General features: G+C 40.9%; 1 protein-coding gene and 1 long non-coding RNA gene across 4 annotated transcripts in view; one reads left to right on the forward strand and one right to left on the reverse strand.

Annotated features, from left to right (window-relative positions):
• Window positions 1-7,609: 7,609 nt before the first annotated feature.
• Window positions 7,610-14,887, reverse strand: LOC149310041 (uncharacterized). The gene is made up of 4 exons (XR_016281861.1): window positions 14,846-14,887; window positions 11,263-11,288; window positions 9,155-9,258; window positions 7,610-8,577 (listed from the first exon to the last, which is right to left on the reverse strand). It is a non-coding gene; the product is annotated as an uncharacterized LOC149310041 (long non-coding RNA).
• A 4,993-nt stretch (window positions 14,888-19,880) lies between these two features.
• Window positions 19,881-27,823, forward strand: part of PTPRN2 (protein tyrosine phosphatase receptor type N2) — a 651,730-nt gene continuing 643,787 nt past the window's right edge. For all 3 annotated transcript variants that reach the window (XR_016281968.1, XM_089533554.1, XM_089533553.1), the window contains exon 1: window positions 19,881-20,153. Coding sequence is in view for 2 of the 3 variants with exons in the window: in XM_089533554.1 (XP_089389680.1) it covers window positions 20,045-20,153 (109 nt within the window). In the remaining variant the exon portion in view is untranslated. The remainder of the gene's footprint in view (window positions 20,154-27,823) is intronic.

Consider the following 27,823-nt stretch of genomic DNA (forward strand, 5'->3'; position numbering starts at 1 on the left):
GAAAATTCCTCTACTATTCTAGCTGGTCATGGAAATGGTAGGTTTGTTACATATACATGCCAAATGCCTGAAGATTTTTGTTTTATGCCATACCAGAATTTATATAATGCATTTGGAGAAATGCAAATGTAACAGTAACTGAATAAAATAGTATGTAGAGAGATCTTGTAGCACCTTTGAGACTAACTGAAAGACAAATTGGCTGCATGATCTTTCATAGACTTCAGTCTATTTCAGATGCAGATGAAGTCTATGAAAGCTCAAGCGGCCAATTTCTTTCTTTCAGTTAGTCTCACAGGTGCGACAAGATCTCTCTACGTACTGATTCTACAGACTAACATGGCTATATTTTGACTAAAGACTAGATCACAATTCAGAACCTATTCTGTAACAAATGGGGCTTATATCTCATTAGGTATACACCCAATGTTGTCCAGAAGGACTATTTTGGGGGGCCTGGGATCCTCAGGAAGAGAAGGAGGAGGAGGATTATTTCAAAATTCATTTATAACCCACACTTTCCCAAATATTGAGACCCAAAGTGGTTTATAAAATTAGAACATATATAGTTTAGAATAGTAGCAAAAAGAGAAATAAAAACATTTTGTTGTTGTCAGCTGTCTTCAAGTTGACTTCGATTCATGAGAACCCCATGAATGATGCACCTCCAAGACCCTCTGTCCTCAACTGTTGTGAGCCAGAGCCATGGTTTTCTTGATTGAGTCTATCCATCTGATACGTGGTCTAGCTTTCTTTCTACTGCCTTCCACCTTTATTAGCGTTACCATCTTTTCTAATGAGGTTTGGCAAGAGCTATTTGTCTTTTTGGCTGTCCACAGTACCCTTAGCACTCTTCTCCACCATCTCAGTCGCTCATCACCACATCTTAAATGATTTGATTTTCTTTCTATCATATTTCTATCAAATTAGAAAATATTAGCATATAATTGAATAGTACCTAGAATCAAAAGCCTTTAAAAGCAATTCATTAAAAGATAAAAAGCAGCAGAACGCACCATCAATAGCACACACAAGCCCTCGTAGTCAATTCCTAGGAACTCTGTCAGAATAGATTTTTAAAAACAAATGGAATTTGTTTTAAAATTACAAGAATGGAGCCATTCTAGCCTTTGCAATGAGAAAGGTCCAGTCTGGATACAGTCATCCAGAAGGCTCTCCCTCATTTGCACCAAAGGAACCTTGAGATGGGACTTAACAGGCTTCCGCTGGTCATATTATAGACCCTAGACAGACTCTTAAAGGGGAGATGCAGTCCTTCAGATAGCCTTGACCATGATTTTGTGGATAGCATTATATGCATTTTATCTGACATGGATGCCACACTTATAAGTATGGGACATTATTTTAGCTACATCTAGGCTGCTGTCGCACACTCGAAATATCCAGTTTGACACCACTTTAACTGCGATTGTTCAGTATTATGGAATTTTTGAGAATGTAGTTTTGTAAGACATTTAGCCCTCTTTGTAAGAGAGCACTGGTGCTGCAATAAACTACAATGTGTTGAGGTCAGACAGTCCATCTCATCTGACTCTTCAGCAACTGCTGACCAAGTCAGATCCACAAGGAGTATGCTGAACCACTTTCCTTTCACAGAGCCCCCGACTGGAACCCCTGCTTCTGGAATCAGGTACATTTTCACCTTATGCAATCCTAAAAATCACTATTTGCTACCACCTTTTATATAGTTACTTGTTTGTATGTTAATGCATGTTTTTCTGGAGTTCTGTTTCTCGGGACCAGTATACACAGGCTTGATCCCTGCTTTTAGTTGCCCAAAGCCCTTTCAGCAGCTTTATTTGAGCTAATAAAATTCCTTCATTAAATACTGGTTGTGGTTGCCTTCTGGAACCTTGGCATTTGGGGTAACAGAAATGTAGTCCTATTCCCATATGGGCACAAACAAATATCTTTTTAAAGAGGGACTCTGTGGACCTGGGGGGAGGCACACAGGGGGGTCCCTGAGGCCATATGGGTCACATAGTTCACACAGTCCATCTTTCACGAGAATACAGTTTAGTGCTAGGTTTGCACCTGATGCTTTATTGCTCAGAAAAGTCATACTAGAAGAGATATCTTTGATTCTGAAGTTTGGATTTTCTACAGACGACTTTGCATAGAAATATAGATTTCTGTTCCTCCTAATTCCGGAAGGGCTTTTGTTAACGTTAGCTCAGCTCCAAATGTGCTGAAGTAAACACTAAACAGATGCTTAGGTCTTCAGTTAACTCTCACTTATCATTAGCATTTTCATTTAATGCAAGCCTTATCTCCAGCTATTCTCTCAGGTAATCACTAACTGCACTTTCCGCCTCAAACTCAGAATCCAACTCCCTTTTCAAGCTCCTTTCCAGCTGCCGTGCTTTGGCAATGCATAAAAGACATTATCATTTAGCTTCGGCCTGAGGGACCAAATAGCACCTCACAAGCTACTAGTTATCTCTCAGAATCAATATTGTTTATATCTTACTGCGGCTCAATCTAAAAGGGTTTCCATCTCCATTTTCTTCCCCTTGGTATTTGACAAACATTACATTGGAATATACTTCTCTGCTAGAGCTGAAAAAAAGTCACCACTGCTGCGGTTTTTAATGAGGTGAGCAGGATCTTAGGAGCTGCTGGCGGTCTTTGAAAATATAGTAGAAAAATTTCTGAACCCACTGCTGCCATTATGAAAAGAATTCTCTCGTGTTTTCTCATCAGAAGGCTGAATGGATTCATCTTTACTGGTAGCAGCACTCCTTCCACAATGCTTGGGTTAGAGTTTAAGCTATGTTATGCTCCTCTGTTTATTTCATTAAGCAGATATGGTCTAAAAAGTTTCCAGTCCTCGGAATATTATCTAATATATTAACGTGTACTCGTGGCTGAGTCACTGTTCAAATAATTTTTACAATGCTGGCAACTTGGGTGGTTAAATAACCTTCAACTATGCAAACAAATATAGTGGCTAGCGACCAGTCAGTTTTAAAAAAAACAAAACCCTGGGTGTAACCTTTGGAGTAACTGAGGAAGGCAAGGAAAGAGGAAAGAACTTAATGATAAATTTAACTTGGAAGGAGACTTAATTGGGGTACTTGCCTATCCCATAAGCACCACAATCCATCATTCTAGTGCTAAACTATCTGCTCTTGTGCCCTCTTTAGTACAAAGGGTTCCTAAGTCAAAATACACCTTGACTGCACAAAGGGCGTTTTCCATCTTGGCCCCGCAGCTCTGGAACTCTCTTCCCGACGAGCTCCGCTCCTTCACCTCTCTTGATCTCTATAGGAAGGAATTAAAGACCTTTCTCTTCCGACAAGCTTTCCCCATGTGTCCTGACTTCATGCTGTTCTCCCCTGTTGTACAATGGTTTTATTCAGCTAGTCTATTTTTTCTGGTTTTTTATGCTGTTGTATTTTATAGTGTTTTAAACGTAATGAGCTGTTTTTATGATGTTTATATTGTATGTCTTGTATTCTGTTTTTGTAGTTCTTTTGCCTTGTTGTAACCCGCTTTGATCTACCCTGGAAAAGTGGGCTATAAATAAAAATTATTATCATTATTATTATTATTATTATTATTATTAATATAATCTTAATTTTCATGTGCATAACTACTAACTGTATGCCCAGCACACACATATGTGCAATTATTCATAATTGCATCCGTAATGGGCTTCACACTTCACAGACTTGGTCCTTGCCTTGAGGAGTTGATAAACTAAACTCCACTGCATCCTAAAGCTAGGAAGTAAATACTTTGCATAATTATTAGAGTGGTTTGGGCAACTCAAGTTGTTGTTGTTGTTGTTGTTGTTGTTGTTGTTGTTGTTATGCTTGATTTACAGAGCACTGTACATACAAACATCTAATTGTTAAAAATGACATCTTTTCTATTCAGTATTGCAAGGTTGGTGGTAGCTGCTTGGAATCTGAGATCAAAATGAAATTTATGAAATTCTGGAAACTAAACATGTGCCTCTGTATAAGATGTGTATGTAAACTATCCTTCTACAAAACAATATTCTCCAGATATATTGGACTTTAGCCCATACTTTTTGCCCTCCTTCCAACCACCATCTTGAGGGGGAGAGAGGCAGCCGAGCAACTACAGGCCCCGCCTGAAGGACAAAGAGCCCTCCTTCCAACCACCATCTTGAGGGAGAGAGAGGCCTGTGTGAGAAAGCAGATCAGCTGGACTTTCCCCCTTCCCTCCTTTTGACCATCCATTAAGAACGTAAGCCCTTCCTCCATTCCATCTGTCTCAGTCCAGGCCTCGGAGGTAGAGAAGAACTGCTGGACCCGATCCCCTTCCCCACCACCTCTCCCTTCTTCTTTTGTGTCGTGTCTTTTTAGATTGTAAGCCTGCGGGCAGGGAACCGTCTAACTAAAAGTTTCTATGTACAGCACTGTGTAAATTGACAGCGCTTTATAAATAAAGGTTAATAATAATAATACAGCAAACCACTTGTTAAAGACTGACAGTCAGTCTGAAACTTCTGTGGGCATCATTTTGTGAACACTGGCCCGTTAAAAACGGGCCTTAAAGTGTGTGCTCCGTGCATGCTAGGGTTAGAAAGGGGCGTCCTTTTTGGACGCCCCCAACCCTAGCACACGCAGAGCGTGCACAAAATGGCGGCGGCTGTTTCACACGGGCGCTGCCATTACGACGTCACGACTGTGCCGCCTCTATATGGGGCGGCGCGGACGTGACATCGTCACGCCACACCAGGGCGCATAGTGCGCCCCTTCCCTGGACGCAAAAGGAGCTCCGAAATGGAGCTCCTTTTGCCGTTTGCATCGCTGGGCACAGCCTTCAGACGGCTGCACCCAGTGATGCAGAAGAGAAAGGGGCCAAGCGGCCCCTTTCTCCTCCTCCCCGCCGCTGCGGGATGTCCTTGGGGCTTGAAGCCCCAAGGACAACCCTTTCCAGGCTGCGGGTAAGGGGCCTTTTGCTGCTTCCCTGTGGCCTGGAAAGCGGCGGATCGGGGCCTCAGTGGTTGCTGCTCTGGCTGCTGAGGCCCCGATCCGGCAGGGAAAGGGGCGGGTGCAGGCCACCGCTTTTCGGCGGTCTGTAACCCGCCACTGAGTTAAACCTACTATATGTAGTTGGATCCATATTTTGTTATGGGCAACATTGACCCCTGGAAATCAATGGGACCTGAATTAGTCTATACTATGTCTGGGTCCAATGCCTGAATTGCCTGCATCAGCCTTCCTCATCCTTCTGCCCTCCAGGTGGGGTGTTCTGAAAGTCCCAATATTCACTAATGAAAAGAGTAATTTTCTGTGCCTTCTGGGACTGACTGGGAGCTGTAGTCAAATATCTGGAGGATGCAGAGTTGGGGAAGTGCTAGACTGCAACTCCAGATGGCCCAATTGTCTATGCTGATATGGTTTGATGGCATGAGTTATGATCCAAACACACTTAGAGGGTCACATGTTCCCATTCCTGCCCTATGTGACATTAGTGAAAAGCATAGATTTCTGCAGTGAATTTCATGTGGGGCTACATTTGAAGTGCCTGAGTGCTACATTTGGTGCAATGTTTAGCATTTATGCTACTAACTGACATACTGCAGAGATATATTAACTGGTCAATTGTTTTCCAAGTGACCCAAATCAACATATTAATCGACATTACCCATAAAGTCCTAAGCAGCTGAGGGCTTGTTATCTAAGGCCCGTTACAGACCGCCCAAAAGGGGCGGTCTTGGGCCGCTGCCCGTTGCAGCGTGGAGGAGCCGCAGCAGCCAAACCGCGCGACTCCTCCGCACTGCAGAAAAGGAGTGTGGAAATCGCGCTCCTTCCGGCAACCCGGAAGAGACGTCGCAAGTGCTGAAGCGCGCACTCGCGACATCTCTTCTGGGTTGGGACGTGCGGACGCAGAGCGTCCGCTACGTCAAGATGGCGGCGCCCATCTGTATAGGGTGCCACCATTTTGACGTATCGATTATGTGCGAGGGGCAAGGCACGTGCAGAAGCACCGCCCCTCGCGCGTAATCGCAGCGCGATGACAGCGCCTCTTGCGTCCGTCTGTAACGCGCCTAAGTGACCTACTATCTTACCATGAAGCCATCTAGATGATAAGATCTTCAGGAAAGGCCCTGTGTCATAACTCATCCACTGGAGTTGGAGGATTCAGATAGAAAAGAGGAGTCAGATGGCCAGGTATCTGCAGCTCCTAATAACAAGGGTCTTTCTGAGTTTGTAGGGTTGAGGCAGAGGACAACCCTACTCCTCAGCAGGAAGTGGCAGACACCAAAGACTCATTGCCATCATTCATGGAGCAACATGAGATAAGGAGAGATTGTGTTGTTCCAAGTGTTTGTGAAGTAGGAGACCCTGATATAATTAGGCACCTGGTGTTTTGGAGATAGATGCCCATAAAGCTCTGGGCAGTTCTAGTGTTTCTGTTATTCACAATCTTCTTACTCTTGGTATTTCCATTTTCTTGACCTTGGACTGGCAACACTTTTATGACTCTGTTTTAATTGTTGCTGGCTTTGTTTATCTGGACTACTGAGTTGAATGATTCCTGGACTGGCTGAAGACCACTCTCTTGTATCTCCCTCATTTTGATGGACCTGGCCAGGACTGAATTAACTACTGGACAGCTCTTGCATTCTAATCACTGGATTCCTGGGACACTTGCTGACTGGCACATAGGACACCTTATTGAGAATACTTGACCACTGTGAAGACCTGTTTTATTGGCAAACAGCTGTCTCTGGTGTCAGTCGCAGACTATGGAATACATTTCCTTAGGAGTTGTGGGATCAGTGGACTCTGAAGATGCTTTCTCTCCTCAAAATTGTCTTCAAAATTGTTTTGATGTTTACTATGTACTATGATGATTTAAATGGTTTTTATTATTGTGACAATTCAATAGTTGTTCCTCTTTTGTTTTTATAGATTTTTACATTTGTTCTTACTGATGTTTATTAGCTTCCCTCAGCACTATCTTCACCAAAAAGTTGAGATACAATGTAATAAACAAACAAACCAATAAATAAAATTAAGTGAGGCACATCAGAAACCATTAGACTGAATTATGAGGGGAGGCTGAACCATAGCAATTATAGGTTTTTCATAAGCCAAGACAGATATGAATTCTGTTTACAGGTAGTCACGTTCATACTGACAAATACAACTGCATTACTAAGCAAGACACATAGAAACCATTAAAAAATAACTTGTATAAGACTAAGCCTCTAATGTCTTGAATTTAAACTAATTATGGGTGAGAAAATGAGGCATTTCTTACCAGTTAAGCCTGTTGGCCAGTTTGCATGCCCCCAAATTTTATGGATAACTCTAAATACTCGTAATCATGTTGCAATGCTATATTTGCAAAACTAAAAAAATGAAAAACACACTTAGCATTTGCTTTCTTGCTTTCTGGCTTCAAAGCATTTAATGACACGTTATTTATAACTGCAACTGCAAGCTGGGAGGTGAAATTTATGTTTCTGCCATAAAAATTTTAGTTTTTAACAAGACATTAACCAAAGAAAACTGTCCAAATTCAGGGTGGGAGTAGTAGTATAATTACTTTAAGTATTTAATTTATAAAGCAATTATTGATTGGGTATTAAACTCATCTTTTAGCTGGTAGTATACCAACATTGCAAAAAAATAAAAAGCAAGGTAATGGTGAAATGCTTGCCATCCATCATGTGTATATTTCATTTATTTTTCACTCTTATTTCCTTAGTCCTGGGATTCACCACCAATTATATTTGAAACTCTTGAGTTTACTTTGTTAGGTATTGCTGTAAATTTTACTTTGTACAAAAGATCCGCTGGATTTAGTTTACCAAGAGGTGTATTCTGCAATCTGTGATGAAACAGCCCCACCTGAGTCCTGCATACACATTGTAATGTCTTTCTGTATTTGTGATATATCCCATGAACGTTAGACTTTCTCTACACCCTGAAAGCATACAAACTTATATTGTGATATTTGCTCTCCTTTGGAGGGAATGAAGGAAACAGGAGAACAAAAATATATTGGATTTCATCTTATTATGAGCTTCCAGAAGAAAAATAAAGAATGTATCTGCCGATGCATAATATGCATAAATATAATCGTTACATACCTTGAGGTTTATCTCACTTTTTGAGAGCTATTATCCTAGTTTGGAACTATTTATTTCCTCTTCAATAATACTTTGATTTCCTGCTATGATATTTTCCCTGCCTCTGAATAAACTACTTATCTGTGTGGCTTCTTTTATTTTGCATTGATGTTCCTGAAGAATATTTCCACATTCTCCAATTGATTTTATGCAGTAGAAAAAATGGCCCAGACCAGGGGTAATATTGATTTTGATGGTCTTTTTTTTAGTCAATAAAGTGGAGGGGGGATTCCCCCAAACCTATTCAGGAGATCTTTGATATCAAAGTTGTGTTATCTGTTCTGGTAGTCTGCAGTGCGAGCTTTCATTGAAAACTACTTGTAAGCATAACTTTCAAGTCAGCATAAGGTTTATCTCCAAGATCAAAGCTCCTGTAGTTGTTGCAGCTGTTGTTGTGTTGTTCCAAACATGTTCTCTCCCCAACCATAGACCTACTTATAAAAAAAATTAAATAAATCAAGGTGGTTGTTAATAGTGATGCTGAGCTAAATGATTGCTGTTGTGTTTTAATTACACATCCTCACCATGCCAAGGCAACCAACAGACAGCAGGAACAACATTTAACAGTCCCTGGTTTGATGTGCATTCTCAGCTGCATTTCTGGTGCTAGCATGAAGGCATTGCAAATGAGCTGATGTACATGATAAGGTATCTCTTATGTGGAATACACTTTTGGGGGAGTCTTACAAATCCATGCAGCCACTTATTTGATTTATATCTCACGTCTCTCCCAAATGGGACTCAAAGTGGCTATACACTTTTATAATTAAATAAGATTATTGGTTTATCCAGCCAGTCCATAACTGTTTATAATAGTTGGCAGAAGGTCCCCAAGCTACCTGAAGGACCATGTCCTCCTCATACGAGCCTCTGTAAGGACTTCATGGGCGGGACATCTCTCGGACTCACCAACCCCACAATTATGTCTGATTGAAGGAGATCTCCTAAGCTCTGAAACTCTCTTCAAAGAGGAATAATAATAATAATAATAATAATAATTTTATTTCTTACCCACTTCTCCTCATGACTAGAGTAGACTTCCCTTCTCCCTTCTTTATCTTCTTGTTGGCAGGTTCTGCTGCTTCCTTTTACCCCAGCAGGTTTTTGAAGACTGACTATAATACAAGAAAATGACTTTTCTCACTTTGCTATGCTGCTTTCATGCTTTGGTTTTAAATACATTATTTTAAAATGGTTAATTTGAAAATACTTTAATGTCAGTTTAATTATAACTTTTGTATGTTTGGTTTTTATCTGAACGTGTTTTTAACCTTTATTTCTTTTTATCTTATAAGGTGCCTTGAATCGCAGCTTTAGGAGGAAAACAGGGTATACCAAAAGCAAACTAACACAATGCAACATGACGTTTCAAGTAGTATACATCTGGCCTTTTTGCGTTAGTATTACTATGTTGCTTTTAATGCTGTTTTTAATTGATTTTATTGGAATGTTTTTATAAATAACTGTTCGCCGCTTTGATCAAAATTTTGGAAAAGCGGGTTACAAATAAACTATATTATATTCCAACCAAGCTACTCAATGTGCAATGATTCCCAAACTTTGGGCCTCCAAACATTTTGGACTTCAGCTTCTAGAATTTCTGACTGTTGACCAAGCTGTATGGAGCTTCAGGGAGTTAAAGTCCAAAACACTTGGAGGACTAAAGTTAGGGAATAAAGGTGCTTCCAGTCACTTTGCAGGTATGATTTGTAAATGATGCATGCATCCTAAGAGTCCTAAGGACTGGAGCGCAGCTTTGATGCAGCTTCTGGCCTCTTAAGATGCATGTGTCATTTAAACAGCATACCTCCAAAGTGACCTGAAGCACCTTTATTTTGACCTGTCTGTTCAGGCCCTTAGTCTGTCCTGGGAGCACCTAAAAGAAGCACTGACCACCTCCACAATCTCTGCCACAGTGCCGCTCCTAAACTTTTTGAATGCTTAGGTGGGGAGATGGCAATGATGGGCCGTGGAAGCTCTTTGGTTCTTCCCTGCAAGGGAGCGTCAAGAGGAATCAGGCTTTGAAGTATCTGAATAAGACATTTGTGTATGTTTGTCAGATTTTCTGGGTTCAAATGGTTGAAACACTGGACTTGAAAAGGCCAAAAGCGAAAGATACTACTACTACTACTACTACTACTACTACTAATAATAATAATCTTTTATTTATATCTCACCTACTCCAACTAGGGTCTTTATATCTGCTTAAAAGGTAACAAAACAATGTATACAACAAAAGTATTCAAAACAAATGTATACAAAATGAACCGTAGTAATAATGGCAAACAGAATACCACAAAATAGCAAATACATTAAATAATGTAAACTACATTAAAGCAAGTAACATAAAATATAATGCAACAGAAAAGAGGCTAAGAGAAAAAAGTGAGTGGGAAAGGGAGAGGCTAGCCTTATAAAGGCTCAACAGCTGAAGATAACCTATCTCAGTAGCTCCTCGTTAACCTTATAATAACTCGAGTTATAGATCTTATTCCCATTCCAACACAAACTGGGCAAAGTTATCACTTTAAAAGCTATAATCACTGCTGACATAGTTGCCATTTTCTTTGCTTTGCCTTTTTATTCTTTTTCACAAATGTGCATTTTCTTAGCCCCTCCTGTGCCTGGTTGTCTCTCTTGCTCATCACGCAGCCACATTTTATTGTAGTTCACTCCCCATTCATCCAGTCTTTAGGATGAGCACAAACAGTTACAGTTATGCTTGCTTAAATTTTCAAAGTTATTTGGCATTATTTTCTGTTGCTTCATCCTTATATCCTTTGTTACATACTTTTAAGTTTGATGTATCCATGGGTCATATCAAAATCCACAATTTTGGCCCCCAAACCTGCCCTCGACTTATACATTAGGTTGACTTATGCTTGCGTATATATGGTAAATACCATTGTGGTGTAAGGAACATAGTACAGTATGTTGGAATTCGAAATGTACTGCCAAAATAAAATAAATTGAGTCAAGGAATAGATATTGTCTGCGCTCCCCCTTGATTAGGTTTCCATCACTGGAGTGGAAGAGGAAGTTCAAGTTTGCATGTTAATTGTGTATTTGTGTCATTGGTACTGATAAAAATGTTGTGTTTCTTGAGAGTGTTTCCTTACCAATGCTGAACAGCTTTGTTGGCTGACTGAAAAAAAGAAGAGAGAGACAACATTTAATTTCTAATATATTTTGATAAATGGTAACTAATGATAATGATAAGTATCTTGTCTTATTACTTTCTGCCATATGTTTCTGTCTTAGTTGAAGTTATTTTTTCCGCTTTGTGCTCGTTCAATATGTCCCTTTTTGCTGTTTCCCCCCCTACACATTCCCTCTCCAGCCATATGGCTTGCATGGCCCCTGAGAATTCAACAATTTACCTTTCAGCAGTTCCATTTTTCATTGTGTCCTTTCTATATTGCCTACCTTTGCATTTTGTTTGTTTCTATTTCATATGTTCATTTCATTCTGAAATTACATATCCTGCAATGGTGGTTTTTCTTTTAATCACAAATATATATTTTTAAACTCAGTCAAAAATAGTGACTTTTCTAAACAGTTTATAATTCTTTGGCAAAAACTTATCCGAAAAAGAAATATACAAGTAAATGTTGACTTTAATAAGTGGGTATTTAATCTGGCTGGTAGACATTTTAATAATAATGCCTGAGTTATATGACTTGCTGCCTGAAATGATTAGCCATAGATTTTAACATCAGAGAATGTATATACACTCATATTTTCTATTTTGAGAAGAAGACTGTAGTTGCCTTACAGTAGACCTTCATGTATTTCCTAATCTTATAAATTATGGACCATTTTCTTTTCTTCTTTTTAATATATATAATGATTGCTCACCTTCATTGTTCTACAATCAGAGTGAATGTCTAAAACACCGTCATGACATAGATCACAATAATGAACTCATATTACCAATTCAACTTGGTGGTTAAAAAATAGAAAATATGTAAATCATCTCCCTTGGGAATGGAACTTTGAATTCACCCATATACTACCAGTGGCTTCAAGTGTTACTTTCAGCTGCATTCATAATTCACAAGACATTTGCTGAAGGAACAAACATAAAAAGAGCCACACTGCGTCGGAACAAAGATCCATCTAGTGTAGCAGCCTGCTTCCCACTGTGGCAAAACAGATGCCTCTGGTAAGTCTACAGTCAGAGCCTGAAGGCTGTAATAAATTCTCTCTTGAATATCAGCAGCTGATATTCAGTAGCATCCTACCTCTCAACCAGAAAATTCCATTCAGTCGGCACGATCTATGGGTGTCAATAGACTTCTCCTCGGGACCATCCCTACCATTAGGCAAAGTGGAACTGCTACCTCAGGCAGCAGGTTTTGGATGTCGTGAAAGAGCAGAAAATTGTTAGTTATTGATGTTGTTATGACTGTATGTTTACTGACAGAGAAGGAGGGCATGGGGTTGAGGATGTTCTATTTTTGTGTCAGAACCACTTGGGTGGCTCAGGTATTGTGCACCTTGTCTTGGATGAATGGAAGCCATGCCCCATGAGGAGCAGCTTAGGGAGTTGGGTATGTTTAGGCTGGAGAAGAGAAGGTTAAGAAGTGACATGATTTGTTGTTGTTGTTGTTAGTCAGCTCCGACTTATGGTGACCCTGTGAATGAGACATCTCCAAGACTCCCTATCCTCTACTGCTCTACTTAGGTCCCACAGGTTTAGGCCTGTGACCAACCTGATTGAGTCTATCCATCTGGCATTAGTCTTCCTCTTTTTCTGCTGTCTTCCACTTTCTCTATCATTACTGTCTTTTCTAATGAGTCATGCCTTCTCATGATGTGGCTAAAATACAACAGCCTCAGTTTTGTCACCTTGGCTTCTAGGGAGACTTTGTTCATCTTTTTGCCCATCCATGATAGCCTCAGCTCTCTTCTCCAGCACAACTCAGATGAGATGATTTTCTTGCTCATCACTTTCTTCACTGTCCAGCTCTCGCATCTATACACAATGGCTTGTACAATTCTATCTTTAGTGCTCAGCTTCATATCTTTACAGTTTAGGATCTTGTCTAGTTCTTTCATTGCTGCCCTTCCCATTCCTCAGTTGACATGATAGCCATGTTTAAATATTTGAAGGAATCTCATATTGAGGTTGTTTCCTCCTCCTCCTCGAGAACATAGATATAGAGCAATGGATTCAAATGACAGAAAAAGAGATTCCACCTAAACTTTAGGAAGAACTTCCTGATGGTAATAGAAGTTTGACAGTGGAATACGGTGCCTCAGAGGTCAAATTTGCACTGAAGAAATAATGCAGTTCAACACCACTTTAACTCTCACGGAAGCATCCTATGACAGAGAAGGCTAAATATTTCACCAAATTACAAATCCCAGCATTCCCTAACATTGTGCCGTGACAGTTAAAGCGGTGTCAAACTGCATTATTTCTGCACTGAATAATAAATAATAAAAATAAAACTTTTATTTTTATCCCACTTTTCTGTGATGAGACAATCAAAGCGGCTCACAACACATTAAAATATACACATTCAATATTATATCTCAGATCCCCCCCTTAAAACAGAATTAAACATAATACAATTAAAATTAGATATTAAAATACCTATTAATAAAAAAGAAAAAAAACAATAAAAATAACGAGGGCAGAGTGACGGGCTAACACATGATGTGAGGGCACTTCTACTCAGGAAAGGCCTGCTGGAAGAGATCCATCTTGACAGCTTTTTTGAAGCTGTCTAAGCTGGCAATTTGACAGATCTCATCCGGGAGGCCGTTCCATAGTTTGGGAGCAATTGCAGAGAAGGCTCCCTGGGAGATAGCATTTAATCTGGTCTTTAAAGGCTGCAATAGATCCCTCCTAGATCACCTGAGTGTGCGGGGCGGATTATATGGAAGTAGGCGATCCCTCAAATAGATTGGACCCAAGCCATGTACAGCTTTAAAGGTGATAACCAACACCTTGTACTGTGCCCAGAAAGATCAGAGTGTGGTGGAGTCTTCTTTGGAGGTTTTTAAACAGAGACTGAATGGCTGTCTGTCGAGAGTGCTTTGATTGTGTATTCCTGCATGGCAGAATGGGGGTGGACTGGATGGTCCTTGTGGTCTCTTCCAACTCTATGGTTCTAGTCTATGATTTTGCTCCTTGTGTTTCCTCGGGTAGAAACTATTTTAGAATATCTTGCCTTGCCTGCTTCCATTAATTTGCTTATTCTTCTTTTGGACCCATTGAATGTACTGCCCATCAACATGTTTTGTCACAGTGAAGTCTGAATTGATTTATTTTGATTAGTTTTTTGCTGCTTAATTACAAGGTTGTTAGTAGGCTTATAAGGCAGAGCAAAAATGTTCAAAACACTTATTTTGTCTGTCCTAGAACTAGTCTTAAGCAAAATTTTAGATGACCCTCCCCCATTTTAGAGTAAGGGAAAGGAGACACATGTCACTCTGTCAACGTTCTCCATACCAGAAAAATGATTTTATATACACATTCAGCAATGCATTATTTCCTGCAGTTTTATATTCTGATCATATTTACCATGAGAAATGTGACAAAGAGGCACCTTGTATATTAAATGCTTGCGCAAATTTCAGTAGCAAATTATTGCTGGTTTAAACTGCTTATCAGACTTAAGTAGTAATTACACAAAACGTGCTTGAACCACACTTAGGGTCCCATTGCCTTCTAGGATAGGAGCAGTATACCTGGGTGAATGCAGCTAAATGGTACCTCTGTTTTCTTCGTTTCTAAAATAAATAAATAAATTGATTTATTTACAAATATATTTACACATCTATTTATAATTATCTTAATCCTTTCTGTTCCTCCACCTCATGATTTATTTCTGGTTAGGTTTGCTAAATACCAGGTAGTTAAAGAAATCTAGCAAATAGCGAGATAGCAAATACATAGCTTCCTTTTAGTAATGCATTTTGTTCATGCTATACTGTAAAATGTAAGGCAAGGGGAATGTGCATAGTGAGCTCTAGCCACCATCTACAAGTGTTCAAATTTGCAACCATCAATTTGCAACCATTAAACCTGGCCCTACCCTTTGGGGCAACAGAGAACAAGTGTGCACACTCCTCTCTGTAACATCACTTGAGATATTTAAAGACGTGTAATCCTGTTTTCTCTTCATCAGGTTGAATACAGTCAACTCCTTCAACCTTTCCTCATATGTTTGTTCTCCATACCACTTATCATCCTTGTTGTTGTTTACCTTTAAGTTGTTTCCAACTTATGGCAACCCTAAGGCGACCCCATCATGGGGTTTTCTTGGCAAGATTTGTTCAGAAGAGGTTTGCCATTGCCTTCACCTAAGGCTGACAGCATATGACTTGCCCAAGGTCACCCAGTGGGTTTCACGGCAGAGCTGGGAATTGAAGCCTGGTCTCCAGAGATGTAATCCAACAGTCAAACCACTATGCCAATGGCTCTGCCCATATCTAAACCTGCTTCACCTTGTCTATACCCTTCCAGAAATGAAGTGTCCAGAATTGAACACAGTACTCCAGGTGAGGCTATCTACTTCAGAATATAATAAGAATACACGTGGCCCTTGGTATCTACTGGGGTTTGGTTCCAGGACCACCCTGCATGGATACCAAAAGCCATGGGTGTTCAAGTCCCATTAAATACAATGGCATAGTCAAATGGAGTCCCTTATATAAAATGGCAAAACCAAGATTTACTTTTTGGAATGTATATGTTTTTTGAATATTTGCAAGGTATGGATGCATAAATCCATTGATAAAGAATCTGTGGATATGGAGGGCTGACTTTCCTCCTCTTGGGAACTATGGTTCTATTAATGTCCATATCAATATAGTTGGCTGATTTGCAAAGTCAGGAGCTTCCCAGCTTTGTAAATGAGCCAGCTGAGCTTAGGCAGGAGGTGGCATTGGTGGCAAAATTCAAATGATAACATATGGCTGCATCCCGGAAGAGGATTCAAACTGGGAAAGGTAAGCCAGGTTTTTTAGCTGTGCAAAAAAAATCCTATAAGGGGTAAGGAAGTGAAGGCAATCATCTAAATTGAAAGCTACAGCATTAAGTATTTCATCTACAACATATGGATCAGATGGCTTATGGTTAGTGAGTGAGTGGCTGCAGTACAGGCATTTAACCACTGCGCCACCAGGGCTCCATACACACACACACACACACACACGCATATGCATACACGAATATGACTGACTATATCTGGGGTGCTGTATGATCTAAGCCAATGGTGTGAAGCACTTCACTCCAAAATCAGGCAAAGCAGATAAAGGCTGAAGAATTCAGAAACAAAGTACTGTACCCTAGAAAAGTACAAGCCAACAATTAATACCGTGGAGAAAGAAGCAATAATCCAACTGCACACTTGAAAATTCAGAGGTACACGATGATTTCTCTAAAAGCAGGATATGTGAGAATTTTGATTTAGCCATCACAAAGTTTTTAGGAAGATGCTAAGAATGTTCTAACTGGGTTAGGAACAAAGACTGCAGGTTGGAGAGAACACCAGAAATCAAGAGAGCAAAATGCTATCTTCTACCAGGTATGGGCACAGCTTTCAAACCAGCTGAAGCTGGCAAGAACATCTCACCTCAAGTGGCAGGGATTAATCCAGTAGCACCTCTGGGCCATCAGAAGGTGCAAAACCCTGTCCAGGACAGGCAATTGGCGACTTGCCCAGACATGAGAACCCCCCATCAGCACTGCCTCTGTCCTGCTGGGATTCAAACTTAATGTATTGGCTTGCTTCCAGCATACCAGTGCATCCAAGCATTGTACCAAGGTTTTGCGCTGCCTCCCCTGACTTACAAGTTATGTAGGATCAGCATACCAATGACACTTGGCCCTGAATTTTTTAATGACCACTCCCAATGGTTTCACATGGCAGTGAGCTAGAACAATGCTATCCCGCAGATGTTCAACTTGCATGCAGAACATATTATAAGAAAAGCAGGCTTGGACACAGAAGGAGGAGGAGTGAAAACAGGGGGACTGCAATCAGGAAATCAGAAGAAGATTAAGAATGGGGAGGGTGGCTATGAAAGGACTCAAAAAGATTCCAAAATGCAAACATATACAACTGAGCGCAAAAGGTAGAACCATTCAAATGATTGTATTCCTTATTACCATGTATTGATGTGAGAGCTGGACAGTTAGGAAAGAAGATAGGAAGAAAATCCATTCAATTGAGATGTGGTGCTGGAGAAGAGTGCTGAGAATCCCATGGACAGCCAAAAGGACAAAGAATCAGGTCCCAGAGCAGATCAAGCCGGAAACCTCCCTGGAAGCCAAGATGACCAAACTGAGGTTGTCGTACTTCGGACACATCATGAGAAGGAAGGACTCATTGGAAAAGGCCATAATGCTAGGAAAGGTGGAGTGAAATAGGAAGAGAGGAAGACCACATGCCAGATGGATGGACTCTATTAAGGAGATCACAATGGGTTTAATGGGTTTGTAGGAATTAAGCAGAGTAATGGAGAACAGAGGGTCTTGGAAATCTCTCATCCATAGGATCTCCATGAGCTGAGATTGACTCGAGGGCAGTTAACAACAAATCCCACAAATAAATGTAAGGCCTTAAATGGATGCCTTTTCTAGGCAGGCTCACGGATCAAGCGGCTCCTCCTACCTACTTTAGTTACAATTTGGAATCATGGCTTCTTGGTTGTTGTAAAATATTTACTATTAACAAGTATGTGTAAGCTGTTATAAGACAGATGAGTGTCAGTCATTCCTGACTTAGGGGGTCATTCATATGTTGTTGCTTTTTTAGTGCAACTATGCACATAATCTCACTCACGCATTCTGGGTCTGTTGCTCACACTATGGGACCGCATCTATGTGCATCTCTGCAAGCTCAGTTGCTCACAAATAAGCATGGAGTTGATGATGCAAATGTATTCAAAGCACATTCAAGCCATGTAGAGTTTTATTGTGGTTTATCCCAGGTCTGTTCACATTGGTTATTCGTACAGCCAACAATGTGAATCTTTTAGGAAAACTCAGGGAAAAAGAGATTGGTTATCCCAGGTTAAGTGGTTTTTTGGCAGCTCCCCAACAAACTTAATTGGCTGCATTAAAAATGCATGTGAACAACAAAGATTCAGCCCAGATTCTACTTGGCTCCTCTTCATCCTGGAGAGAAGTGACCAGTGGGGTCCCACAGGGCTCTGTCTGGGCCCAGGGCTATTCAACATCTGTATCAACGGCTTGGATGAAGGAATAAAGGGCACACTTATCAAATTTGTAGATGACACCAAATTAGGAGGAGCAGCTAATACCCCAGAGGAGAGGATCAAAATTCAAAATGATCCTAATAGATTAGAAAGCTCGGCCAAAACTAAGAAAATGAATTTCAACAGGGTAAGGTACTGCACTTAGGCCGAAAAAATGAAATAGGATGGGGGACACCTGGCTTAACAAGACGGCATGAGAAAGAGAACTAGTAGACCACAAGTTGAACCCAAGTCAACAGTATGATGTAACAGCTAAAAAGGCCAATGCAATTCTAGGCTGCATTAATAAAAGTATAGTGTCTAGATCAAGGGAAGTCATAGTGCCACTCTATTCTGCTCTGGTCAGGCCCCACCTGGAATACTGTGTCCAGTTCTGGGCACCACAATTCAAAAAGGATGTTGAGAAACTGGAGTGTGTCCAAAGGAGGGTGAAGGGTCTGGAAACCATGCCCTATGAGGAACGACTTAGGGAGCTGGGGATGTTTAGCCTGGAGAAGAGAAGGTTAAGGGGTGATATGATAGCCCTGTTTAAATATTTGAAGGGAAGTCATGTTGAGGAGGGAACAAGCTTGTCTTCTGCTGCTCCAGAGACTAGAACACGGAACAATGGATGCAAACTGCAGGAAAAGAGATTCTATCTCAACATTAGGAAGAACTCCCTGACAGAAAGGGCTGTTTGACAGTGGAACACACTCCTTCCTCTGAGACTGTGGTGTAGTTTACCTCCTTCAAGGTCTTTAAGCAGAGGCTGAGGGGATATATGTGTGTGTATATATGTTCATATATATTCTCCACACACACAGAGTGGAGCTGTCCCTCTCTCACACACACACATTCACACATATGTATGAATGAATAATTGATTGCATTAGTCTTCAAATCATATATATATATATATATATATATGAATACCTGAAGGGATATGTGTGTGTATATCTATATGTACACACACACACACATTATCCAGACACATATGGAGCGGAGCTGACATATATTAATTAATCTTCAAATCACACACACACATATATGTATATGTATATGAATGATTATTGAATTAGTCTTCATATTTATTGAATTAGTCTTCAAGTCATATATATATATATATATATATATGAGAATATCTGTGGGGAAGTGTATATATGTACGTACTGTATATGAATATGGATGCATGATTTTGCGAATTAGTCTTGAAATCATATATATATATATATATATATGAATGATTTCTTGAATGAAGTCTTTAATTCATATGTATGTATGATATAGGTATATAAACACAGGAGGAGAGCCAGCGAAAGGGCCCTGTCATGGAGCGCGCTGGCCCCTTCATCGACTGACGAAGCGTGAGGAGGGGGAAAAAGCCTGGGGGCTTGGGCTTGGGTTTAGGCGGCGGAGCCCGGCCTGGATCCGCGAAGAGCGGGGTGCAGTGTGGAGGCGAGGCGGGCGGAGAGGAGGCGCCTGTCGGCGACGCCGCCGCCGCTGAAGAGGAGGAGGAGGAGGAGGAGGAAGCGGGGAGGGGTCGGTGGTTGGCGGCTACTGCTGCTGCCGTGGCTGAGGCGGGACGGCGCTGGCCGCTGTCCTGGGTGTTGAAGCGGCGCTTCCCGCCCGGCGAGCATGGACTGAGGCTGGGGCTGAGGAGAGGCATGGGCCGCGCGTGAGAGGATGGGGTCCTGCCTCCCCTTCCCCCTGAGGCTGCTCCTGCAGCTCCTTCTCCTCCTCCGGACAGAAGCCGCCGCCGCCGCCGCCGCCGCTTCCACTGAGGCCAAATTCGGTGAGTCTTACTGAGGGGGAAATGAGGACGGCAAGGAAGGGCCAGAATGGCGGGGAGAAAGGGGCGATGCTTTGGGGCACTTGGCGGCGTTTGCGAGGCGGCGCCATCCTTGAGGTCCTGAGGTAAGTTGCGACTGTGAGGAGGGCGGCGGAGGGGGAGGGAGAGGACCCCGGCCGGCGTCTCCATGGCGACGCGCGCCTCTCCGCCCCGCCCCCGCCCCTCCGCAGGGGCTCCGTCGCCCCCGTAGCTCCCCCTGCCAAGCGCCAAACGTTTTTACCTCAGAGGAAAGGGGCGGCCGTTGTCTTCCCTCACTCGCCTCAAGGGTCACACGCGCTCTGCTCCAAGAGGGCCAAAGGAGCACAGTGGACATAATAACAACGATAACAATAGCAACAACAATATCAATAATAATAACCAACAACAACAACAATAATATCAACAACAATAAAAATAATAGCAACAGTATCAATGATAATATCAATAATAACAGCAACAATAATATCAATAATACTATCAATAATGATAGCAACTGCATTATCAATAATGTCATCAATGATGATGATAAAAATAGCAAGAACAGTATCATTAATATCAATAATAATATAAATAATGGTGATGATAATAGCAATATCAATAATAATATAAATAAAAATAATAGCAAGAACAATATCAATATCAACAATAATATCTAATAATGATAATAATAATAGCAAGAACAATATCAATAATAATAATAAGTTTTCAGTGGTGTCCCTAGGGTTGGTGCCACCCGCTGTGGTAACTCATGGTGTCACTCCCCTCTCCATTGACCTCCTCTTCCCAATTCACACTATACAGAATCCTTAGCAATGCAGTCTTTCTTTGGCACGAATGTTACTCGTCAGTCTTCATTCCCACATACCACCGAACGTCACGCTAATAGTTGTGACAAAGACAACTAGCGACATTAAAATTTATACCTTCATATGCACGACCTGAATCTATTTACAGATACATAGTGAAGATTGGGTTAAACTGTGATGTTTTTAAAGAAAATTTTAATTTTTAATTAACAAATTAAAATTTCAAAATTTTCTGCCAAAAGGAAGGTGTGTTGAGGAGCAGTGATGTCACACCCCCTTATTTATTTATTTATTTATTTATTCATTCATTTATTATATTTATTTGTATCCCACCCTTTTCCCAGGACTGGGACTCATAGAGTGTCACTTGGTGCGGTCCATACCATAATAATAATAATAATTGCACAAATGCATAAAATAATAATAGTAATAATAATAATACAATTCAAGCAACTTAATAATAATTTCCATCAATCAAGCATTTATTAATGCTTAGACCAAAGGCCATTTGCATACAGAGTGTTAAAATACAATACAACATAATAAAAAAGTACAACACAAAATAAATTACATAATAATCTTGCATGTAAAAGATTTAAAATTCAATTCGGTTAAAACATAATTAAATGGGAGCATCCCCAGAGCAATCAACAGCCATATCAGCAATATATCTTGCCCGAATTTTCATTGCTGCTGGGGCAAAAAGAGAAACCTTGCGAGTTACTATAAAGTCGGTATCAGACGGAATAAAAAGATCTTTTCTGAAACAGCATTAAGTATCTAAATAAGGCAGAATAGGTCCCAGAAATTTGGCTTTAGACTCAGAATATAATGAACAACAACAAAACAAACAAATAATGAGGCAGCTCCTCAATTTCTAGTGCCCTAAAAATGCATAGGTGCAGGGTCAAAGGGGTGTGCCATCCATCACATCTATAGGCATGCTCTGGAAATGAAGGGCTGTAAAAGCTTGCCTAAGTTTTGGGAAGGTGAGATTTGTCATATAGACAACCCTTTGATGGTCAGGTTTATAAAATCTATTCCATCTGGAAATTTTAGAATTATTAATAGCCTGTCTGTCCAGCTGAGCACCAAGGTGAAAGATGTATCCATGAAGCTTCTCTTTAGAATTCAAGATAAGAAAATGGTCAGGCGGAATAAGATACAATTCAAGCAACATAATAGTAATAATAATAATAATAATAATAATAATAATAATAATAATATAGACCATGCATTCCTTCTCACTGAGATCCGTCCCCTCAGCTATAGTGACTGATGCCCCAACCCTATTTTATTTATTGCATTTCATTTCTGTCGTGTTGGAGGACCTAGAAATTCTTAGAGAGGACACTTCTCTATGCGTTCTTAGGTCCTTCGGTATGATTATATGGTCAACCTCTGTCAAAAATTGACCATAGAGTTGTGCTGGAGGATCTAGAGATTGGTAGAAAGGTATTCTCTAAGGCAACAAAAAAGAGAATGTTTTTTTATTTGTGGTTTTTCCACTTTCACGGTGGTCCTGTGCCCCAAATGCCATGAATGGACGGAGTAAATATTTTACTCCATCCTGCAGGATGCCTGTGTCTTCACACCTTGGCCGCCACTCCCAGGGTGACCAGATGTCATAACCTCAAAGGAGGACAAGTCACCGCAAAATGTAGGCCCTTCAAGAAAAATGTAGGGTGTGAGAAAAATAAAAGCTAAAAACACTCATACAAGTATAAACTCATGTTGCTTAGGACATGCTCAAAATGGGGGCCATTTTGGAATTCCTCCTGGACAGAAGGTTGAAATGTAGGACATGTCCTGGAAAAGGAGGATGCCTGGTCACCCTGTCGACTCTTGCTCCTATAGCTTGACATGGATGCGTGTGTCAAAATTGCCCTTGTCCTCATGCCTTTCCCCACCTCAAATCTTCCCCCTCTTTACTTCACCAGCAAGGTTAATGGCCATTAAAAATAAATGGTGGTAGATCTTGGTGAGAGCTGTAGTAAGACAGAGGTGACAAGAGTCTGGTAGTGGCTTTGGGAAGTGAACGCTAGAAGAAGAAGGTAGACTGTGTTGGAAATTCAATCCAGCATTTGACTGCCAGTAAGATGAATGGCCATTTAAAAATTACAATAATTGTGGGAGCTGTAGTAAGGTAGAGGTAAGAAGAGTCTGGTAGTGGCTTTGGGAAGTGAGTGCTAGAAGAAGTCAGGCAGTGTAGGAAATTCAAGCCAGCATGTTACCATGAGTAAGATTAATTGCCATTTTAATAATAATAATCATGGCAGACTTTGATGGGAGGTAGAGGTAACAAGACATGTGTCACCTCAGTGAAGCCTGATTTCTTCCTCCCTCACTTGGCTGAGTTTTTGATCAAGATATTCTCAGTTATTTCTCTCATTTGCATGCCCTTACAATGACTCTTACCTGTTAGTTTCAGGTGTCCTTATAGACCAGTGGTTCGCAGACTTTTTGGGATGCCTCCTCTCTCAGCCTGTCCAATAAAAGAAAGCAAGAGCAGGCAGGAGAACACAAAGCTTAAGCAGAGACTCAAACCTGAATGCACCTTTTTGCTGCTGCTTTCCCCCCAGTACCACATGCTTTATCTCCTTGCTTCAGTCAGTCTGTCTCATCCAAAATGGTGCCATGCCAAGCAACAGAAATGGTGACTTTTGCCCAACCCTCACAAGAGTTTCCTGCCACTACAAGTGAAAGATGCAGCTAAGAGAGTGAGCTCACGTGGGTAGGTGAGGAGCAGGAGATGCCACCACACAAAGTGAGGCTTCAAGGTGGTTTTAGAGGACCCTGAAAAGAAGTTTCATACAACCCTTATCTCCACCATGATCCTAAAGGATGCTGGCTCTCCTTGTCTTTCTTGTGCACCAGTACTTTGACTGAAGACCCCTTCCATCCCCTTTCCCCTTCACTGTTCCCCTGGATCTTTCCACTGCTCCAAGGGTGCCCCCCCACTTTGCAAATCACTGCTGTAGACAATTTGGCAGTTTTGGAGTGTCACGGGCTCAATAGATTGCCCCTAAGGGGCAGCCTCCAGCTGCCTCTTTTGTCGCTGGATTGGGGCCGTGACAACTACATGGTGCAGCCCCAATCTGACATTTCCATTTTGCAAAAAGGTGCCGCAAAAAGTGGCTCCTTTTTACGCTGTGGAAAGGGTGTTCTAGCTGCGGTGGCGGCAGCGGCTGCACTGTGCTCAAGATGTGACATGACGCTGCTCACTGACTGATCAGGCGGGCAGCATAAGGGTAGGGGTTGGGTGGCTGACGTGCGGATGCCATGCCGCCGCTCCACCCTGAGGTCGGCTCTTTATGTCGGTCTGTTAAGCCTCACAGTTTCTTCTGGTGAACCTTTTACCATTTACTCTATTACAAAAAGTTTTATCAGCTGCAGTTCCAGCCTACCCTTCATCCTCACCACATTTTCAACACCACAAGTTTTCTACACTTATATTTATTTATTTATTTACTATATTTATACCCTGCCCTTCAGCCAGAAAGGCTCTCAGAGTGGCTTACAGATAGTTAATTAGACATTTCCTGCCCTCATGTTCATTTCATGAGCTAGCGTGGTATAGTGGTTTGAGCATTGGGTTCCAGTCACACAAACCCACTGACTGATGGGAAAGTCACATTCTCTTAGCCTTAGCAGAAGGCAAAGGCAAGCCCACTCTGCCTTAGGATCACCATTAGTCGGAAACTAATGAAGGCACACAAAAACAACAATTCACTTCATGGATTATTTTCATTTTTAGCTCATGTATAGGTCAGTCTTTCCATCCAAACTGGTCCTGATATTGCCTCATTTTACAGCTGTAATCTTATTTAACACCATAATCACACATAGAGATCTTTCTGATAACTGTCTTCCCGATGTATCTAAATCAAACCATTCAAATAATACAATTTACCAAATAATCCTAAAGTAATTTTAAGATGCTTTGATAGATATAATTCAGCAAGCATATCCCCAGATTTATTTCCTTCTTTAAAGCTATTATCTCAGTTAAACTAATATTTACTGTCAATTTTACAAAACCTGCACAACTCACTTACCTCTTTATTCCTCCTGAAAGCTAAAGCCCCCAAATTATCATCTTTTAAATCATAAACACATATTTTTGACACTCCTATCCTAAACTCATTCTCACATTATAAGACAAACTCATTTATAATAAAGCTGTTATTGCTATTGCTATTATCTCTCCAAGGACAATATCTTACTTCATATGCAAATATTCATGAGCAATTCCATGCTACAAAAAACATTTCCTTTAGTAAAAAGAAAAAGAAAAGAGAACCCAGATTTAACAGGATTACAGATTATATACTTATTTGCTTGCTTGCTTATGTCTATTGCTTGCCCCATTCAAGAACACAAGATGGCACATATGGGCCTAAGTCCTATTACTTAATCCCAACTGGAGTACACCCATTGAATAAATTGTTCAGTGTTAACACACTGGTAAATCACATTGGTTCAGTGATATTACTCTAATTGGAATTAACAGAAGAATTCAGGCCACTTTCCTCTGAATTTTCATTCATAACTAGCTTGTGAGGAATACAAACAAAATACGTTCATTGGCCAACCAAAATGCACAATATACCTGTTGCAAGCTTTCGAAGCTCCATGGGCTTCTTCAATAGCTTGTGAGGAACATCAAGATGAGGGTGTATTTAGTTATTTCTACAAATGTATATACAGCTGAACATAAAATACTATGCTTGTATGAAACTCACAATAATAGCAAATTAAATAAGTGAGTAAATACAACCAAGTAATCGATATAAGCAATTACATATCTGTATCACACTTCCTGCTTGAAGGAGAAGTATGACTAGCCCAAGACATATTATTGCACCTTATGGTTAAGGAAAGATTTGAATCCAAGCCCATTCCTAGTCCAACCCTCTAATCCAGGGGTGGCCCAGGAATTGTATCCAGCCCCCTCCCAAAGTTTGTATTGCCCTCAACAGACTGACTTTTTTCTGGCCTAAAGTGAGGATGATTTGCTACTCCTGGATGCCTCTGGGAATGGGTGCCTTTTAAATAGGTTGCAAGAAAGCTTGCTATACTGTTTAATATAAAAGATGCACATTTTTGAGAATTAAAAGTGGACTTGGTGCCATTGTTGGGGGGAAGTTGGTTTTAGTTTTTGGTAGTTTATACACCCCCTAGAGCAGGGATTCCCAAACTTTAGTCCTCCAAATGGTTTGGACTTCAGCTTCCAGAATTCCTGACTGTTGGCCAAGCTGGCTGGGGCTTCTGGGAGTTGAAGTACAAAACACCTGTGGGACCAAAGTTTGGGAATCACTGCCCTAGGGGTCCCTTGGCACTGGTACTGCCACAGTTGCTTCCCCCCTGTACATCACACTGGTTTTATTGTGCTATGATGTGGTAAGGCTGCAGTCCTATATACACTTATCTGAGAGTAAGTCCCATTGAAATTTATTGGATTTACTCCCAGTAGCCAGGTATCAGGTTGTCGTGTTACTTTTTAAAGGGTCCACGGTAGTCATTAGTCTTTTGTAACAAAACATAACTTTCCCTCTTGAATTTGTTCCTTTAATAATATTCCCTATGAACACATATTATAACTGAAATTCCATATTCTCTCTAGTCAGTTGTTCAAATATACTTAAAAAGCAGACTTTGAAAAAGGCCTGTTATTACATATAAAAAGCCATATACTGAGAATCTGACTCACTGCCAATTTATCTGTTCACCCCAGGCTTACTACAAATTGGGGAAAAATCATTTTTACTGAGAAACCACCCGAGAAGTTTGAGTTTTATAATGACCTATATAAGTCGAGCCATTGACAGCTGCTATATAAGTCAAGCCAACCGATCCCCATCTTTGCTTTTCTTTCTGTTAGAGAACAGATTGACCCAGCTTGTGTCCTTGTATTGCTCGGTGCCACATATTGCCTGTAAAGGTAAAAGGATAGCATCCTTATATTAGTCTTAGTTAAAAGCCCTATGTTTATCAACACAAACTAAAGGAACATATCCTTCTATGCTTGTGTATGCTAATTAAAATGTCACAAGAGATTAAAATGATAATGGATAACATATTTGCAAAAGGTGGGGACAGGTATTTTAAGGAAGATTTTGTCTGGAATTGACTTTGCCAGCAGTTATAATAGATACTTGTCCTTGTGAAAGATGTATTTATCTAGATGAATAAGCCTGAGGGCAGGGAACCATCTAATTAAAAAGATTGTATGTACAGCGCTGTGTAAATTTACAGCGCTTTATAAATAAAGGTTAATAATAATAATAATAATACATTATGTGTACATTATAAGCTAAAATCCAATTTTCAACATTTTCTTGTGTTTGCTTCATTGTACTATTGGCTATACATTGGAAATAATTTGGTGATCACAAGCATACCATAAAATCACTTTGTGATTTCTTTTCCCTTCTGGTTTCACAAAGATCCATGGCGGGATACAAACGGGCAGGGGAAGACGTCTTGGAGGTGTATTCTGCTGAATACGGAGCCTCCAGACCGCCCACCCCGGGGGCGTGGCTCAGGAGATGGGGCTTCCACATGGGGGGCAGTGAAGACGCCTCACCTGGGGCCGTTTCTGACCCGCAGTTTCCAAACCGCCGCCTCGGAGGACGCTGCAAAGAGAGAGGCAGCTTCCTCACGGGCGGCCAAAAACGGGGCTTTTTTTTTCCTTTGCCGGCTGGCGGATGCGCAGCTGCGCAGCTGCAGCGCTAAGCAGCGGCGGCAGAAAGCCTATGGGCACATTTAAAGTGCCCAAGCCCCTTTAAAACTTTTTCCCCCGCTCTGCCCAAGAACAATGGTGGT

Source organism: Sceloporus occidentalis, unplaced genomic scaffold, assembly GCF_023333645.1.
Source record: "Sceloporus occidentalis isolate IW3139 unplaced genomic scaffold, rSceOcc1.0.p SCAF_7, whole genome shotgun sequence".
Classification (NCBI taxonomy): domain Eukaryota; kingdom Metazoa; phylum Chordata; class Lepidosauria; order Squamata; family Phrynosomatidae; genus Sceloporus; species Sceloporus occidentalis.